We start from the raw sequence: 19,668 nt of genomic DNA, 5'->3' as shown, positions 1-19,668 counted from the left end.
TAAACTCCGGGTGCACGAAGTTAAAATGTTTGACTCTACAAAACCTCTGCAGCCTTTCAATTGACCGACGGTGACCAGCCAAACAATCAAGGAATAAAAAATAGACTCACACAATTCCTAGCATTCACGTCACTTGGTCAGACATAATAAGGGAAAGAGCTACGTGAGAAGGCAGCTTCTGATTCTTTTGAGAGACGCTTCTTGCCCCCAGAAAGAAGGGCAGACTGACGTCACGTGCAAACCTTGTTTATGTTTTCCTACACTACACGCTGTGCGAAGTTAAGTCACCGGACATAGCTTTGCACAGCGTGGCTAAAACCGAAGCTCGAAATGCGCCAATTTAACTGCCAAAATAATAGTTGGTTTTATAGAGTGGTTTCAATAAACTCACTTTGGTGTGTACGGACTCCTTTCAAGTTGTACTACAGATGATGAAAACCGCAACGTACATATAAGGGCATCTTGGCTTCAGGAGACCAATATATTATCTACGAATATGTTTGCACTCCCACAGCTCTCAAACACCTGACATAATCCTTTTTGATGCGGATCTTTATTGGAACGGGATAGCGTATAAATATACAAAATCCCGTATATTATATTTTTTTATTGTGGGAGATATTTAACACAGAATATCTTCAGAAAGATACGAATTGAATATTTAAATATTTTGTTTTTCGTTCAGTTCAAATAGAACAGAACAGGAGAAATGCGATTGGAAAAATTTTAAAGTGAATGAATTCATCTCACAACATACTATTAACCGAGTTCCTCTTCAAACATCTACTACGCATCACACAAACCTCCAATGGGCAAATACGGAGGATCGAATTGTCTGATGTCTCATGGAAATTGGCCCCGGCGGGTTCTTCAAACTGCGAGTTCTGCAGCGCCAAAAAAACGAAATCGCGTTCGAATCATATAAGGACTGCTTTCTGTAGCTTTTTTGACAATGATCCCACACTGCAATTCTTTATTTCGGCACAATTAAAAAGGAAGAGTTAGGTTTCCAGAAAAAATAAGAAAAAATTAGACATTTACAACACCGTGTGATGCCGAATTAGAGTGCAGCTCTTGAGGAGGAGGAGGGAAGGGTACTGAGAGGATGGTATACCCCTCCTCCTCACCGCCTCATCCTCCTAGCTACTCCTCCTCCCCTCCCCACCCTCCCCTCCCTTTCGTCCTCCTCCTCCCCTCGTCCTCCTCGTCCCCATCCTCCTCCCCTCTCCCTCTTCTTCGTCTCGTCCCCTTCCTCCTACCTCCCCGCGCCTGGCATCATTGGAAATGTCCCATAATGCACCGCGCGGGACCGTCATGACGTCAAACGTGACGTCCCGAGTGACGTCGCAAGGGTCCCGCGCGGTGCGTTATGGGACATTTCCCATAATGAACCGCGCGGTTACGCCGAAGGCGACAACGACGGTGACGGTGACGGGGACAGCGACGCCGACACCTTTCAAGCTGGAAACGGGTGCTTAAGAGCTGCAATCTAGAAATGAGACGTAAGAAGGACGAATTTAGAAGAAGATGCCCTGCGAACGAGAAATATTTGGCGCGTAGCATGATTGAATCTTACACATAACAAAGACGGATACGTGGACATTTAGATCAAACAATAGAGATAGATTATGTGCTATTTCTGTGACCTCTCTATTTAAGCAACGAGTACTTTGTTACTATCTCGCCTGGTTGAGTTATTGCTTAGTCTAGGTGCCCCTAGAAACAAAGGAGTGTTGGTATCCTTTATCACCATGAAAGAAACGCCAACCTACTATGTAAACGATATCTTCTGCGCCGCAGAAACCAAAGCAAGCATTCAACCTGGAAAAATAATGTAGACAATACAAATATACACAAGCTCGATCACGTCGACAAAGGCCGAGAAGCAGAATCTGTTGACCGCAAACAAACACCTCGCAGAACCCCCTCGCAGAAAGTAGCGTCACGTGACTTGAGGACACATGACGTTGAAGCGTGACCTGTTTTTCCCCGCTTGATTTAGTGGGGAAAAAATCCACAGGGGATTTGAGGTTACGTGTTGTTCACGTATCTTTTGTTTTTTCTCTAAATTTTGACGGGAAGCGGACACCACGTGACAATATTTTCCCGATATATTTAGCAATGAATTTGAAGGGACTGTCCTACATGACACTACTTCATGGCGATTCTTCGTGAGAAATTGTTTTGACCATTTTAGCATAAACTTCGGCTAATAAAAGAAATTTCATGTTAAAATGTATACTCTTATTTTTTTATGTAAATTGTAAGTTTCCCTAAGAGATGGCATTGGGACATCACGTGATAAATCCATACGCTGCTAACGGCTCTTTCAGACCTGTGACCCAGTGCTTTTTGTAGCGTCCGAATCAATATGGTGATTTTTAGCCATCACATCAACTTCGAAAACAAAGTTTAGTGTAAAACTTCAAGAAGGACTGGACACTGAACGGTTATTTTTTTAGCAGTCACGTTTCCTATTTTTTTGCAAGATAAATAACCTTAAATTGGATAGGCATGATTTTGACAGCTTAGCTTGTAAACGTAACGATTGAATGTGTGCAACGAAGCTAGCGCCAGAATACAGGAAAAAGGACCAAAAATTTCCCTCTGTTGAAGTCATTTTTATTTCGTAATGTATCTCCCGTAGCTAGTCAGGTTAACTACTACTCTACGGCTATCAAAGTGGGGTTGCCGTGATCGTTGCTTAAAGTCTTGTGTGAGAGTTCGTCATCGAACGCCCGCACTGTCGGTCGCAAAATTACCTTTATATAAAGTTCTAATTCGAAACATAAGTGATGAGGACTTTTGTTCTAAGAACCAAAAAGAAAATACGGGATGCACGTGGCTTTCAAGAAATTAACGAGGGCTCGAGAGCAGCGACGAAGATTGGTGTATACAAACGTGCCAATGAAGTTGCACCAGTACCCGCGAAGGCCGAGGGGAAAACTTCAGATTAATTAGTTAAATCTGTTTCTTGTGTTTTCGTTGATGCATATATCTACACTGAGCTATTATTGTGGTTTTATTCTAGAATATTATTTGGCGGCAACGGGAGAATATCGACTCAATTATCGAGACTCACGAAATTCCAGAGGTGAGCGTGTTTACTTTTCGAATTTCTTTTAATAATTGGCGGTATGTATCGACTCGGTCTTTAGTTAAAACGTGTAATTTTGTCCGAAACTTCGCTCTAATGTGCTGCATTTTGAGGTGCCTCCCTCAGAACTTCGCATTAATAATTAATGCTTATTATTGCATACATAAAAATCACTCGAGCATGCAGCACACTAATGAATAATGTGTTGTATGCTGGAGCGTGTTTAATATAGCGCATGGAAACAGATCCCCCAGTAGTACAAATAAAATTACAGAAAATAATTCACCCAAGAAAAACTGCATTACTTTGAGGCGAACAGAAATAAAAACAAGACTGTGTGCGCTCAGCACATTTAAACGAAAAACAACTGGTTCTTGGTATTCAATATTTATTAATCTCTCTTTCCCGGTTTTATGCTCTGTTACTTCTGAGTTTTAAATGCAAATTTAAGTTACTTTTATTTTGTCCCAGACCACAAATTTAAGTTCAAAGTAGAAACAGTGCTATAAAATACGCGTCTCATATTCTGCAGATTAATACCTAGAATAGGGCATACAAAAAACTCCTAAAAGTTTCTAACATGCTCCTCTGTTTATATTCGAAAAAACCCCTACAAAAAAAAGTCACAACAAATAATAAAATGTATGTTCGCGTGGTAATTTCTGTGATTAATCAGAACAATCGAGAGACGCGGAGTGCTTCGCAAATTCCCGCCATAGAGCCAAACATTGCCTGGTGTAAGATCCTGGCAGCACGTTTTTCCTCGCGTGTGCGTGCGACACGAGAGGATTGCGATGAATGGCAACATCACCCAGCTAACGCTTAATACAATACAAAAAAAATTATTACGCTTAAAGCTTTTACTTCTAAAAAGAACCGCTAAATCAAAAATGGTTGTGGGTGGGCGGCGTCCATAAAGTTGAGGGGGGAAAATAATCTAACAAGAAAGAACACAAAAAAAGCAAAAAAAAAACATTTTTTTTCCAACATTTTATATTGTTGCCAGTATTCGCAGCGATCAAAGCACAGAAACGAGTGATACCTATACCTTCGCATGCTGAAGATTTCGCAGAACCTTAATTATTTTTATCAATACTATCTATGATCTGCTAAGAAATACAATAGAGTGAAGTTCAAGTATCATATACATAAAGAATATGAGCGGCCCGGTAATAAACATTACTGGGAAGGCTTCAATGTGTTTATGATGACCACAATTTATCAACTTTGCTTATCTCGATAATTTTTTCATATGAAACTACTCCATTATAGTGCAAGTTATTGGTGTGAAATATTTAACTGCAACATTAGTTTGAACTAGATGGAAGAGCAGTGATGGATTGGCATAATGTGAGCTCATTATAATTCTCCCAACAAACTTCAGGCCTAGATCGGCACTCCTTTTTTGTCCTAATCTTGTTCATAATTTTTTCTTCTCTTGTCAGGGAAAAGGGAGGAAAAGGGGGGGGGGGGGGGGTTGCAGCGCGTAATATATCTAAGATAATCGCGACTCTAGTCCCTACCGTGTACTTTGGTATTCTCCCGCACCCAGTAAAACAACAAATTTAGTAATTTAAAACAAAACCATAATTTAACAAGAAATTTGAGGGAAGAAACTAATTTCGACATGTCCTAACATAATAGGAACTCATTATTGCAATGTTCTCTTAATTTTATATACGTGTATTTCTAGCACGAAGGTAATATAAAGTGGTCACGCCGACGACCTGTAAGATTTCGTTCATGCGAACGCTCTCTCTCTTCTGCCGAAATATACGTCAATGTCCCTTTTTCCGTTTCTGCATCAAGTTAGCGCTTCGATTGCTCTTGAGGTGATATACTTGGATACGACATTTTTATATTGTGTACAGCTCACGAGATTCGCCGGTCATCCGAGTACGCGTTGAAGCGAACTAAAGAAAGATATTATTTTAGGTGCTCAGGCTCTATTATCCTGGCGGCCTGTGTAACCACGATCGCGAAGGCCGACCCCTCTGGATCCTGCGTTTCGGCAATGCGGACTTCAAAGGTAACATTGAAGACTTCAGCAACACTGCAACATTTAGACGCTGTTGGGAGCACTAAAACATTGAACTTGGCTGTACATTAACGCAGACGTAAAATGCTACATTTTTCAAAGGTATTTCATGTTCCAGTGAACCCGTAAACCGTATAGTGGTGCGGACGAACGGAATTGACGAACGAGAAACTCCGTTCTGCTGTAGGAAGCGCAAGAATGTTTAAGTTGTATTTTACTTTCGACAGTTAGAAAGGAGAAAAGGGGGGGGGGGGGGGGGGGGGGAGGCGGGGGCATGCGTATTCTTAGTTGCAAAACGCTTCTTGCGAGGAATAATACATTTTGCCGTGTGCTTGTTTATTTTCGTTTGTTGAGAGCATAAACCTATTCAGTGCTTTAAGATTTTGATGTGGCACCAGTCATCATAACAAGCACTACACTGCCGCCTTGACCTGTTATGTATATATTTAAGAACCTATCAGGGCACGTATAAAAGGTTGACGGCTTTTCAGGCCCAATCAATTCACGGTGGTGCATCATTGGTTTCTCTGCTTTGTTTTTTGAGCGTTCTCACTTGTCTATTGTACTTTCGGCTCTAACATTATAAAAACGTCCTCAATTGTATTGAATTCAAAGCATTGTTACCAATTCTCTGACTTGCGAGCATGGTGCCAATGGGCAGGTGCTCGTAAGCAGTGATCATAAAGCATGATGATCCCTTTTCACACTCCTCGGCGAAGAGCTAGAGTTTTTATGGAAACCTTAGAAGGCCGCAATCTCTCAGAGCCTAATAAAGCTGCAGGAGCCTGTCACGTGATTTTTCCTTCCCATATAACTGAGAATGATAGCAAATTATAGTGGTATGCGCGTGTGGCTCGAAGCCTTCACCTTCGCGCACCTTACGAAAAACTAAACTGTAGAAGATGACTCAGCTGCTAACTGAAAAGAAAGACTTGTCCAAGTTAATCTAAAATGTTATCAAGACGCCGCCACCTTATGTTAAAATATTGCAATTTGCTGATGGCTGGTGGTGGAGAAGTGCCAGCGCGGGGAATCAGTATATTTGTTGTTTGCAATTGCCGTTTTACATTTGATTGTGTACATTTGATATTTACCAATCTCATTTTGGAATAAATAAAATCCCGTTAGCCACTAACGGAAAAAGCATTAAGAACGATATCTTTACCCACAGGAATGTTGCAGTGCGTATCAAAGGAGGCGTTGGTCAAGCATGTCACATTTATCGTTGAAAAGATCATCGCCGACATGAAAGCACAAAGCAAAATGGTGAGCCCGAAGAAAATTTTGAAATCGGGTACTCATTTAAGTATATAACCTGGCAGTCGTTAATCTAAACCGGTTCAGAGAGAGGCATTGTTCCAGTGGATAAGAAATAGGCTTCCACATATGCAGTTGTAATGACCGAATTGAAGCTAGGAAGGTTTGAAAAATTAAAAGTGCGACGAGGTTTTATAAAAAGCTACACTAATATTCGTACTAGATTTCGTTTCACTGTAACTTGGCAAAGAGCGAACGCTACGGCACCCTTGAGACAATAAGAGCAATTGTGGTAAAGCACGTGGCAGTGGATAACAAGGGTACAAGGGCGATACCGTAACCCGAGCTGTTAGGGAATAGGAACAGGGGAAACTCCCCTCGTAACCCGTACCCTCTTTTGTATGTCGCAGATGTCGCTTTCGTCACTCGGGTTGATTAGCCTGCAGCTCAAAATTCGCAGAAAAGAGTCTTTCCTCTGGCTCCTGCCCGTGGCTTTGACAGCATTGCGCACGACTCGTGAAATAGAGTAGAATCACGTGAATCCCTCCAACGCAGTAATTGGGTCACTGGGACCACAGACTTCACCGTTTGCCAAGCTACGGTGAGGCGTATAGTCTAGGCCCTGTAAAGTCGCGCAAAAACAAGCTGGAAGAGATAGAGATAATAATTTATACACAATACATACCTATGCATGTATTCTAGGTAGGGGCTTGGAAAAAAAAAAAGCGGTTCAAGCAGCTTGACTGGTCCCCTGCTCCGTTACACGTACACAGAGGTGCAGAAAACTAATTTTATTTTTATTTAAAGATCCCCTGACAGAAGCACAAGAAAAGAAAAGGAATATCGACTAACAATACAGTGAAAAAAGTCGGAGCAGTTTACAACTCTCTTTAACGCCGAATTAGAGCGCAGCTCTTGAGGAGGAGGAGGGAAGGGTACTGAGGGTAATGTATACCCCTCCTCCCCTTTCTCCTCCTCCTCCCCTCATTCTTCAATCTCCTCTGGGGGAAAAGTCACCTGACCTTGGGGGGGGGGGGGTCACGTGACCTCGGAAGGGGGGGGGGGTCAAGTGACCTCGGGGGAGAGGGGTCACGTGACCTCGGGGGGGGGGGGGCACGTGACCTCAGGGGGGGGGCACGTGACCCTGAAAGGGAAGGGTCCTGTGACCACGGGGGAGGGGTCACGTGACCTCGGGGAGGGGGGGGGGTCACGTGACATCGCGGTTACGCCGACGGCGATGGCGACGTTGACGCCGACGGCGAGGCCGACGCCGACGCCGCTCAAGCCGTAAGCGGGCCCTGAAAGCTGCGCTGTAAAAAATAAGAATGAATAAGCATTTTAGGCTTTCAGCTTTATATTATGGTTGCAAAATTCTCTGAAGAAATTTCTACACTGTGAACTAATTCTGCTTCGCTTAGAGGAAATCTGCTAAAAAAAAATCAACGACTGTATTTTTTAAATATATAGTTGACAAAGTTTACGTAGGCTAGAATTTACTATATTAATATTTTAAATTGGTAGAAGTGTTTGTTGGTCAAGTCCATTCAATAATTCGAAGGTCGTAATGTGTGAGGGACGTTTCTACTATTCAGAAGTCCGATTGACGAGTGAACTGTTTTAAATTATTTTTTTTTCTCAATGATACCAAATTTAATAAAAACGTATTACTTTTTAAAATAACTTCGCCTATATTTAACGTTGAACTTTTATCCGTAGTGGTAAAGCTTTTTCAAAAATAATTCAAATGAATAAAAGCGTGGTATTTGTTTTACGTACAACATTCTTTGCAATAAGAATGTTCCACGTAACTTTGTATTTATTGTGGTATCCCCACTGATCTTTATGTCTATTTGGTGGATCGTGTGTGCCCGCTCCGCGAATGCGGTCACTGACAGACATCTGTTTTGTAGAGTTATATTATGTGCAACCGTACCATAGAAGTATGGTGCCGCAATCTACTGCCTGTTAGATAGGGTATAGCTGGTGCAGCCACTATCATTCATCCATGGCAGACAGCGTTGTGGCAGTTATACTGGCAGGCTGCCATAAAAAGAACCATGAGTGATATTTCGTGCTTGTTTGAATTTGTTCAACGAAAGGTATTGTTGAAACCCGGCGTGAACGGTAGCCCGATCTTTGAGGACCTAGCGAAAGTTTCACGAAATTGCAGCACCGGGGAAAAGCAGCAGAGCTCGCATTGAAAGCGGATTTGGCCGATGGTGGGACACAGACATGCGTTTGCGTATTTCCGGCTCCTCTTATGTCTTACAGCACTAGTGCGCCTTCGGCAAGGGGGCCCCCCGTCATCGATAGGCCGTGAATATCTGCTGGAACAGAATGCTCGTCAAGGGCGCGAAGTCTCGCTGTTCGCGGAGAATCGTTGCGATGGGCAGGCGCTAGGCCTAGTGCCCGGCCATTACCTGCTGGCTCCGTCCACCGTCAGTCGTATCTCACCTGGCTCCTTCTCATCACCGGAGACGTGCTCCCAATCCCTGCCCGCTGCCCACCTGCCCCCGCTGTTCCTGCTCGGTGTATGATAATGCGGCGGCATTGCAGTGTGGCGGGTGCTGTCAAGACATTTCTAGACTTCCTAGAAAGGTCTTGACAGCGCACAGTCACTCCTCTCCAGTGCGGCATATAGTTAACTAACTCATCCATCTCATCTGCACTCAAAAATTTCAATTACTAGTCATTATTCTAACTTGTCCTTATCGTGTTGTATCCTACTGATATTTTTTTTGTTCTCTACAGTCACGTCGTATGTATGCTGGTTTAAGCTACTGCACACTTACCAAGCTGTTGAGTGTACGTTTCGTTTTTCTGTTAGAAGTACTCGAGTGTTGCCATGGCTTCTGTATACATGGCTTGCGTTTAACGTCACAGTCATGTCTAGTTAATATAAACGCCTCCGTTCCCTCAACACAAATCAACGATAATGGTAGTTGTCACTATTAATGAATCAAACTAAAAAGAAAACATTATTAGCCAATCGTAGCAGAACAAGTGGTTTGCGCCTGCCACCGTCTTTTCTGCCTTCGAAGTGAGCAGAGAAGGGTCCAGCCTCGCTTTTTATGCACAGCGAATGTGAATCACCACATGTTTGCTTTTGTAGAAAAATATGACTAGGGCAATATACCTGTTGGCTCAAAGGCCCCCAAAACACTCTAGCGCCTTTAGGTGTCCAGGTCTTGTCTGCAGTTCACTATTTTTTTTTTTTTGAGGGGGGGGTGGGGGAAGGAGTGGGGTGTTTGTGGAATCATGTTCACAATAACGAGCCTGGAAGCAAAACAAACATTAGTGAATTCCGAGTGCACACTGCGACCTCTGTGGTGTACTAATGTTTGTTTTTTGGAAAGGTGAGGAAGGGGGGAAAGGGAGGAGATTGAGCAAGGGGGTTGTGAACCCATGTCCATATTTATGTGAATATATACACTCATGAGGGGGAATTCCCCAAATGATAAATGATCGCGAGCACATCCACGGCGTCTCTTGATCCGTATACATATCTTCGGGAGTACAAGACTTCACCCCCAACGAAATCACGCCATTACCTGTGAGCAATGCCGAACTGCGGAGGGGCCCATTCCCGGTACGGCGTCTGCTTTCGATGCGAGCTGCGTTGCTTTCCCTCGGTGCGGCGCTTTCGTAAAACTTTCGCTGGGTCCTCAAAAGTGGGGCTACCGTTCACTCCGGCTTTCAAAAATCTGCTTCGTCGAACAACTTCAATCAAGCACGAAATATCATCCACGGTACAGTGCACTAGACTGAGGCTATTTTTATGACAGCCAGCTTGCCGCCACCGCGCTGTCCGCCATATTACTATGACGGCTAAAAGTAATATAACTCTACCAAAAAAAAAAAAAATGGCCGACCGTGGCCGCGTTCCCGTCCATAGTCGGAGCTGGTCAATCGCAATCCAGCAAATGGACATAGAGATCAAGTGGGTATCCCAGACCAGGTGATTATAGTTAAAAGGAAATGAAAAAATTAAATTGTACAGTAGTAACTTGACGCATAATGGAGAAGGAAACGACGTTCATGTAGCAAACAAATCATACCAGCAAGTATTTAAATGATGCCGTCTATGTGCTTAGTCCATGGAATGTAGTAGCTGATGTGGTTAATGTTGAACTTACTTTTTCATTAAGGGAGCAGTGCAAGATGATGCCGCTAGAAAGATTATCATTCTTACATTTTGAGACTAAAAAGCAGGGCTTTTTGTATTATTCTCACAGATTATTAAAATATTGTATTGAGGTAGGCCAAGTTTTTAGCCCTTCCATGATGTTATTTGTTGTTTGTATAAGGTAATTACAATTTCGAGCGAATTAGAGGAGGTGCTTGTACTGACCAGTTTGGTATTATTTATTTATAAAGCTGATAGAAACGCTTTGATGTCTCCTTACTGGGTTATACTGATTTTCGCCGATATCAACAGTTGTAGTTGAAATAAATATTAAAACCTAACATGTGTATTTTACTTAGTACCGCGTTAGAAGAAAACGGTATCAGAAAGGGGCACAAAACGTTTAAACTTGTAACTCCTCAAAAAAAAAAAAACGAAACATTTTTTTAAAATTTATTGTACATATTTTTTAGTCGAGAATGTTAAATATAGTTTATATGGTGAGCAATTATGTCGAATTGTGTGTTATAATTAAGTAGTGTGCTTTCCTAGCCATTTGCTCTAGAACGGGATGGACTTTTTCCGATGACTGCCTATCTCGTTTTTTAAAAAAAAAGTTTTGACGTTGTGCTTGGGCAACAATCTCATTTATTGTGCCTTTCGGCGGTACATCATTGGTCATATTGCGTTGTAGTGCGCACTCACATTTATAAAAACTCTTGTGGTAAGTGGCTTTTTATCGTTTTTATTTCGAAGCTCACTTATTGGAATGCACCACAACAATAAAGGGATTTGTTTGTTTTTTTACAAACGCTACGCCTTTATATGCAAAACAATTTTAAATGTTCCTTTAAATTATCTTACGAGCAGAACATTTATTCACTGTCACTACACATGTAACAAAAACTATTTACAGTTTATGCAGGTTATTTAGCAAGCAGTAATATAGAACTAAAACTTTACCTAGATTGTTTTGACATTTTTAACGTGCTACCGATATCCCAGTTATAAGGTACCACCGAAACGTTGGTACAGGAAATAAGACTTGCTTTACTGCGTTTTAACTGTTCAGAAAATATTATATCTTACTTTGATCTTATGTTTCTTTGCAAGGCTTCTAATATTAAAATGGCGTCGATGAAACATGATGTTCTAGTAGGATTGCGGGTAGAATGCCATTCCGGGACCGCTTTACGTATCATCTGCTGGGCCATATTACCGTTATGATAAATGGGGAATACTATAAATGCCCCAGCAATGAGGCTACAGGGGTGCATAAAAAATTGCTGGGGAAAGAAAAGTAGGAATTTTCGCGACCCTCTTTAATCTAAAGTCTTATGTTTAGACTTGAAAGTGTGAGAGAAGTTGTTAATAATGTATTCTAATCTTTTTGGCACATATGCTATTGAAAAGGACACAAAGGTATCAGAATATGAAGCGCCAAAAAACGACAGCACAAAAAAGAAAGTAAACAGAACGAGCCTGTTTACTCTCCTCTTTGTCCTATATTCCCAACGAGCGGGTTGGTAAGATGTACTAGATAACAGAAAGTATAAAACAGAGAGAGGACGACAGAGAGAACGTACTCTTCTGTGTTTCGCCCTGTCTCTGTTTTGTACTCTTTGTCCTGTCGTTTTTTTTTTTTTGCGCTTGATATTCTGATTACGAACCAACTGGCCCAAATTTCCACTTGGACAAAAAGGTATCAAGGGTTTAGTTTAAAAGTTTTTTTACGTTAAAGAAAAGAAAGCAGTCAGTGCGAATGTTTGTTGTTTTAAAGAATTTCTCGGAAGCGGTGGCAGCCAAAGAGACAAACTTACTCATTTCCGCACTTATCGCAAACGGCATAAGAACAACTGATTAAAACCGCAGGTATCCTGATGCCACCGACTGCTGTCCTAATTTTTTTCCACTAAATATACTTTGTTGTTTGTCGTCAGTTTCGTCTTTTGGCGTATATTTAAAATAGTGTTACCTTTGACACATAGACATTTATATCGCTTGTGAAAGATAACTCTTTCCGCTTTACAAAGCAGGACACTGATATGTTTTGTTACAGCTGGGGAAGCTCGTGAATACTATTACCGTCATTTTCGACTATGACAACTTCGGCATCCGACAAATGTACAGTTACCAAGGTACAAACTCAAAATATTACCGGCTATGGAATGCATTTGGCCTTCATGACAGTCTCTTTTCTTTCAAGTGGTCGAGTTCGTTCGTCTCCTCAGTGTACTCTACGAGAATTACTATCCTGAGATGCTTGAACAATGTTTCATTATTAACGGTGAGTTAAGAGTCATCATTATGCTGGTGAAAGTGTCCTGTATTTGATTCTAAACCTATATATAATTTCATGGAGCTGCTGTTAAAAAGCTTACTCTTAGCAATCATTGTGTTAGTCATGAGAACCTGGATACTCGGTTTGTTTAGTCCGGTTTGAATCGGATCGTGGAAGAATTGTAAAATAAAGTACGTTTTCCACGCGTTAACTTGAGGTTGAAATAATATGAAGTTGGCATGCCTCAACAAAATTGTTCACTACGGTGTGAGGTTGCCATGCGCAAATTAGTAATAAAATTTTCCCCTTAGACAAAACAGGAAATAATATAAAATTAAATTGCCCTTCTTCAACGGTAACCGAATCGTTACCGGCTCTGAGGCGTCTAAACGTACGCCAGTGCCAACTCTTGCAAATCTAGACGATGTCGAATAACTGCAATTCCCCTTGTGTGACTTATCAATTATCAGCCTTGTATACTGATCGGTCTTCAAATGCGATTGAATCTGGGTTTTTCAAACAGATATTTCGCATGCGCTCTGTCCCAGCACAAGTTGCAATGTCTGGTTTTAACGTTTCTCACACTTTTATTTTACGCCGAGTGACCTTCATGAATTAGAACTATGAACTCAACGCACACGTATTATGGACGTAGATATGGGGGCTTTTCATAATAGCTGCACATATATTGGTGTTGTGAGTTTTAAATAACTTATACGCCATTGCAATTAATAACTTGTACATGTTTCGACTTAATCACTTTATTTATCACAGAATTTCAGCGCCATCTTGTCAGTTAACTGAAGTTACGTTTTCGAAACATTTTGAGGTATGAGGCTCAATGTATAGATGCATTCCTGGCGTAGTAAGAGCATGACCCAATTAGATGGCTCCACACAGCAAGCTTGCTTGCTCTTACTTTTACGCTGCAATACACACTATGCCCTAAAAACCATGTGGAAAATGACACAGACCACATCTGAGCCTCGGGATGGTAAAACCAATTGATTAATCAACTATTCTGTGAATTATGCGCTATTGCACAGAGGCGCCTCACAGTTGCACGGGGAACGTACCGTACATCACAAGGGAATTACACGTGGTTTATAAAGAAGATCCATAAGACCGAGTCAGGTGAATGGCGAAGCCCTGTACTCATTGGTTTCTAAAATACAAGCCTGACAGCTCTGAAAGCATTTCGCTGGAAGAAATGTGTCTCTGCTTCAAATTGTTTTTAAAGTTCTTTCGACGACCACTGTGATTAGAGATGATTGTCTTATGCGAGAAAATAGGTGCGTGGGGTGTTCATAAACATTGATCTGCTTTCACAGCCTGGCGCTATGCTTCAATCAAAAGCCATGTCGTCACTTGCTACGTTTACATGAATGCAATTGCATAAATACAAATGTATGTGGGATCAATACCATGAATGGAAGTTTTTTCTTAATTTTGTTTATATTCAATAATAGTCGTCCATCTCGATTCGATGAGCTAATCACATGCATGTATACACAACCACTGGTTGGCCTATCAACTGAGAATCCATCATTACTGTGCCCCACACTAGAATGTAAGTGCTGCATACGCATGTAATTAACTTTGGCAGGCTCACAACAGGCCCTTTTCTAAAGTATGCGGTCTTCAGTAGAAGCTGCGCCGATTATTTATGGCAGCCATATATTGTGCTTGCACTCTGAGCATTACTAGACATGAGTGTTTCTTCGGCGTTCGGCGTGAACTGGGATCCGATCCTACGCTTTGAGTAGGAAGCTATTACAAAAATATAGTGGCCGCTAGCGTTGTTTCATAGGCTTTTGAATGACGCGACCACAAATCTGGGCACGGAGTTTGGATTTCAGTTCACAAAACAATTAAAATGTGGGTAAGTTTATACAGCCTCAAGGTAGTCTGCCTCAATGGGCGACTTATCTCTCAGCTGTAGAGGAAACATTTAGCCAGTGCTTTAGAACCGCTAGCCTGGGGTCTTTAATGTGCACCAGGCAGTAGTGATACACGATCGCTCGCCGGTACGATGCTCAATCAGATTGAAACGGGCCGGAGGAGGAATTGAACCAAGGATCACTTGGTGCTGCAGCGCGAGCTTTCGCTCCAGGCGCTCCGAGCTGGTGTGCGCTAGCCCACTTGGCCCCGCACTTTCAGTTCACAAGCACGCATTCATAGCAGGATTCCTCAGAGCATTGCGCTCGCTTTCCCAGCTTTCTTTACGCTCGCACATAGGTAAAACAAACTAGGAAAGACACGGGATAAATTATATGGCAAATATACTTCTAAACCTCTGCAGGAAAAACAAAAAATAACACTATTAGCGTATACTTCGTAACAGTCCCAAGTTAACTACGAACGAATAACGTTTTTTTTTCTTCTTGCGTTTGCAAACATTTCGGCAGCTCCAAGCTTCTTTCAAATCTCCTGGAAGTTCATCAGACACTTCGTGACTGAAAGAACAGCGGGAAAAATCCAAGTATTCTCACGCGGTAAGAAACTAAGCGCATCATAATTTCTTCATGTCTTAAGAAATTTCGTGTCCGCCGTTATTGCGCATGCAGTACTTTTATTGGTTTATGAATGAGGGAGGAGTTTTATCTCTTAAATGTACACAGAAAACAGGTAGAGGAATGTTAAAGCGCCCTGACGTAACTAGCCTGGGTATAGACATGGGAAATTTTAACTGCGTCAATGTGAACGCAGCCGGAGAAGGCTCAATACTACATGAATAATGTTATGTTGCACAAGTAGCAGAGGTGATGAGGAAAAAAAAAGGCGAGGGGCGGGGGCTGCGGAGCTGCGATTGAGCTAGACGTGACGGGGAGATTTTTAGGCCGAATGTAAGAGGACGTTGTGGTTTCCTCAGATCCACGACTGTTCTGGCTAATACTTCGGCGTGCTTCTATTGATCTACTCTTGTTAGCACGTGTGCTTCCAAGATCTCCAACTTCATCTCAGAGTTTCCGTGTGTACGTGCTTGCCATCTGCATCGCAAATTAAGTAATACTAGTTCATCTTTGTTGACATCCAGATACTTTTGTTCGATTATATAGGTTTTCACATTGAATTTTTCCCCCGTGTTACAAATAACAATGTGATATTGAAGTTCGTTAAACGCCCAGTAAAAACTGCGCTAAAAGCGAATATCTTCCCTAAAATGCAAGTGCAGTTCAGCCTACAACTCCAGATGGTATGAAATGGGCGGTACATGTTTTCGCCGAGCCTCTCTTAGCGCTAAAACAATTCAGTGAGGACGGCACTTTTCAGCTACAATTCGAAATTGGGGTGGAGGCCTCCGTCACCTCAGGTCGAAGGATTTCCTTCTTTTGCATCAGTAAACCAAACGATGATTCCACGGTGTCTATTCCAAGTAAAACCCCTGTACGACAAAGTTTATTTTTTGTATGGTGGCCCGGCGTCTACTCTGGCTCTTCGTTACCAAATTTCTAAAATACTTCTCATTCCTGTAGAAGGATGGCAGCCGGTTCTGTTGAAGTACGTGGATCCTTCCCAGCTGCCTGCTCATTGGGGAGGAGACCTGGTGGGACCTAATGGCGACAGAGAGTGCACCCACTTGGTAAAAAGAATTTGTTTATCATGGCATATACATTGCTAGCAAATATTTGGTTTGTTTTATATTTGTACAGTCGGAAGACCTAAGAGTTGCTTCGCCGAAGCAGGAGGACCATAAGGTCCAAACGCAAATCGGCTCTCCGTTCCACTTCAACGTTCCTAAAATTCGTTGACGGTTTGTTTTTGTTTGTTGTTGAAAATGGTTTCACTCTTTTCTTGTGGGGAGACTTGAATCTCAACATGCTTTCCTCATCACCGAGGTTCCTAGGGTTTTTCTTTTTATATCAGTCGTACAGATAGTTTAACCCAATATCTAAACCCAAGAGAATCACTCCTTTTTAAAAAAAAAAAAAAAAACATTACTAGATTTGTTTCTAACCAATGCCTAGGAATTTCACGTCTCCGGAAGTGTCATTGGAACCACGATAATTAACCTGGTGCAATTTTATATGTTTGACAACTCAAAATTTGGGACACAGAAGGACGGAGATGACTGTCCAGTTTTTATCAAAATATCAGTGGAAACAATCTAGATGCATTTGAAACTGAGGTCTGCCGTACTGGTTGGAGCATGGTGTTGTCTAGCGTTTGAGCTGACAGGCATATGAATAATTTATTTTTATTTTTACAAATATATATTAACAGTGCTTCCCGTACAAAAAAAAAAATCAAATTGCAAACAGAAAAGCTTGGAAGCCCTGGGTGACCAAGGAGCTAATCAAATCATGAAAAAAAAAAAGGCGCCCTCTACAACCACTTTATGAAATTCAGAAATATAGATGCTCTGTCGTTATTTAAAAAGCAGCGGAATGCTGTGACAAGCGCTTCACGTAAGGCTAAGCGTTCATATTTCTATGCTGCCTTTGAAAATTAGCGATGAATAGATATTATATGGAAGAAGCTTAACTCATTTCTGAGACGTGGCCCTTTTGAATCTACAGCCATCGAGGTTAACATCGAGGGGAAGACGAGATACGGTTTGGCGTTAGCTGAAGTATTTATCGACCATTTTCTATACATTATAAATAATAGTAACGCTACCGATGCATTTCAATTTGTAAGAGGCGTCTCTGACACACTTCTGTTTTGTCCCACTGACGCAGAGGTAGTGGAAGCGGTTTTCAGAAACCTTGGAAACAGCAAAAGAACTGACATAGATGGTGTTCAACTCAAACCCCTGAAATATGCAATTAAATCAATTGCTAATTTTAACACATTTTAATTTGGCACTTGAAAATGACCATTTTCCAGCAGAAAAAATGCCAGTCACTAAGGTTACGGTTATTTTGAAGTCTGGGGATAAAAACAACCTAGGTAATTATAGATCTGTTTTGTGCTCCCAGTGTTTTAAAAGGGCATAGAAAAAATAATACACGACAGATTATACAGCTTCTGTAAAAAAAAAACTCTCACCTAACGTCTTCCCAGTTTGGATTTAGGAAGGGCATTCGACGGAACTCGCGGTATTAAAACAAGAATAATTAAATTTAAACAGTATTGAAAAGAAGTTGATTACCTTGGGCGTCTTCGTTTAATTTTCGAAAGCTTTCAACCGCCTAACCATAAAACACTGATTTTAAAATTAAATGCATACGAGGTGCGAGGTGTAGTTTCAACGATGATCGACAGTTTTTTAAAGTATCTACATTAGTGTGTCGTGATAAATAGTCAACGATCCATATTAAGAAAACTAACGTCAGGTGTGCCGCAGGGGAGAATCCATGGACCCCTTCTGTTTAACTTGTACATAAATTATATAGCGAATATAAATGACACTGCAGATTTTATAATTTACGCAGAAGACACCACTTTATTCTTCTAGGGTGTAGTTGTCCACCACGTTTTATGTGCGGCAAATACCATTCTGCAGAAGATAAGTGACGGGACAATTTCAAACTCTTTAGTAATTATTACAAATAAGACGAAAGCAATACTTTTTCGAACCAAAAATAGTCTTTTTATCTACTCAAGGGCTCTCTCTCCAAAGACAAAATATTAACTTTGTACAGAATGTGAAGGTTCTCGGGTACATGTAAATGTACATGTACGAGTACATGAGCTGGGACGCAGAAGTACAATATAGAGCTTGTAGACTTTGAAAAGTTGTGGGCATAATTAAAATGTGAAAATTTTCAATTTTCACGAGTCTCTTTTTTGTTTTTGTTGTAAATACTGCTTCCTTGTTTGGGATAGCACAACGACTACAAAGATGCATCACTTTCGTGTGCTCTAGAAGAGAATTATCCGAATTATGTGCAATGCGGAATTCAACGCCTGACACATAACAACTTTTCAAAAACCTTCACATAGCTCCAATTACAGAGCAGCACAATTATAAATTTCGTCTGACATATCAAACGTTTGTAATACAAAATCCAAGTTGTTGTTCCCTCGATCGCCAATACGATGCGGAGTGTGCCTGCATATGCAAGCCGTTGTGTGAACAGATGGTCAAAGCTTCGCTCGAGAACACACTAGAGCCTCAAGATGCTGCAGTTCTCATTTCCGAATGTTATAAATGGTACACATATATTTGGCACAAATTTGATGAGGTTAAGCTGAAGGAATATTCGTTCTTTGTTTCTCTAGCTTTATCTGTGCCTATTTCTATGGAACCTTTGCCCTGTAATAAGCATTCGTAATGTATCTGAGATCTTTTTTTGGTTTATTGTTGTGTGTTTTGCTTCTATGAAAACTTTATTGCACGAATCACTGGTATGTAAAATAGTTTTACTTGTTGCTGGTGGGGAGGAGAAACCCTGTGAAGCGACAAGCCCCTGCTTTTTCTCTCCCTCCTCCTCTCCCATGGAGAGAAACAATAAAGTTGTAAGTAAAAAAAAAGTTGAAGTTGAGTCTGGACGTGTCCACACTTTATGTCGGGTAAAGGCAGTTTTTACAAAAAAATCTAAAACGAAATATTAAAAAAAATGATGCTTTCTTCTTTGGGTGTTGATAAAAAATAAATTCCACTCCGCACATTTTTTCACGACGTCCTACGTGGAGTTTCAACCATGTAGCCATCTCGTCGTTTGAATGGCTCATTATGACATCCGCCGCTGCATGAATGTTGTCTTATCATACTCGTTTTTCATGGACGCATTTTTTCTAGTGTCGAAAGCGGCCGAGCGTCTACTGTAAATTATGGGTAATGGGTGAGGCTGGGTGAGATCCAGTTCCTATTTATACGCGTGCTGAATATTAGGTGTATTAATTTTGCCATTTATCACCTGTTTCCTCCTACTGTGTATAACACCAATTCCTCAATGGAATTGGTGTAAATTGGGGCGATT

The 19,668-nt window shown here is 41.3% G+C and overlaps 1 protein-coding gene across 1 annotated transcript in view; it reads left to right on the top strand.

Moving 5' to 3' along the window:
* The window catches only part of LOC121836065 (SEC14-like protein 2), a 33,776-nt gene that overhangs the window by 9,473 nt on the left and 4,635 nt on the right, over positions 1 to 19,668 (top strand). The window contains exons 4-10 of the mRNA XM_042290724.1: positions 3,032 to 3,094; positions 5,033 to 5,126; positions 6,307 to 6,401; positions 12,578 to 12,656; positions 12,725 to 12,805; positions 15,208 to 15,294; positions 16,276 to 16,382. Of these exons, the coding sequence (XP_042146658.1) occupies positions 3,032 to 3,094; positions 5,033 to 5,126; positions 6,307 to 6,401; positions 12,578 to 12,656; positions 12,725 to 12,805; positions 15,208 to 15,294; positions 16,276 to 16,382 (606 nt within the window). The remainder of the gene's footprint in view (positions 1 to 3,031; positions 3,095 to 5,032; positions 5,127 to 6,306; positions 6,402 to 12,577; positions 12,657 to 12,724; positions 12,806 to 15,207; positions 15,295 to 16,275; positions 16,383 to 19,668) is intronic.

The sequence above is a fragment of the Ixodes scapularis genome, unplaced genomic scaffold, assembly GCF_016920785.2.
Source record: "Ixodes scapularis isolate PalLabHiFi unplaced genomic scaffold, ASM1692078v2 PGA_scaffold1__304_contigs__length_218370807, whole genome shotgun sequence".
Classification (NCBI taxonomy): Eukaryota; Metazoa; Arthropoda; class Arachnida; order Ixodida; family Ixodidae; genus Ixodes; species Ixodes scapularis.
The sequence above is the reverse complement of the archived record's forward strand: the minus strand, read 5'-3'. Positions and strand labels throughout refer to the sequence as shown.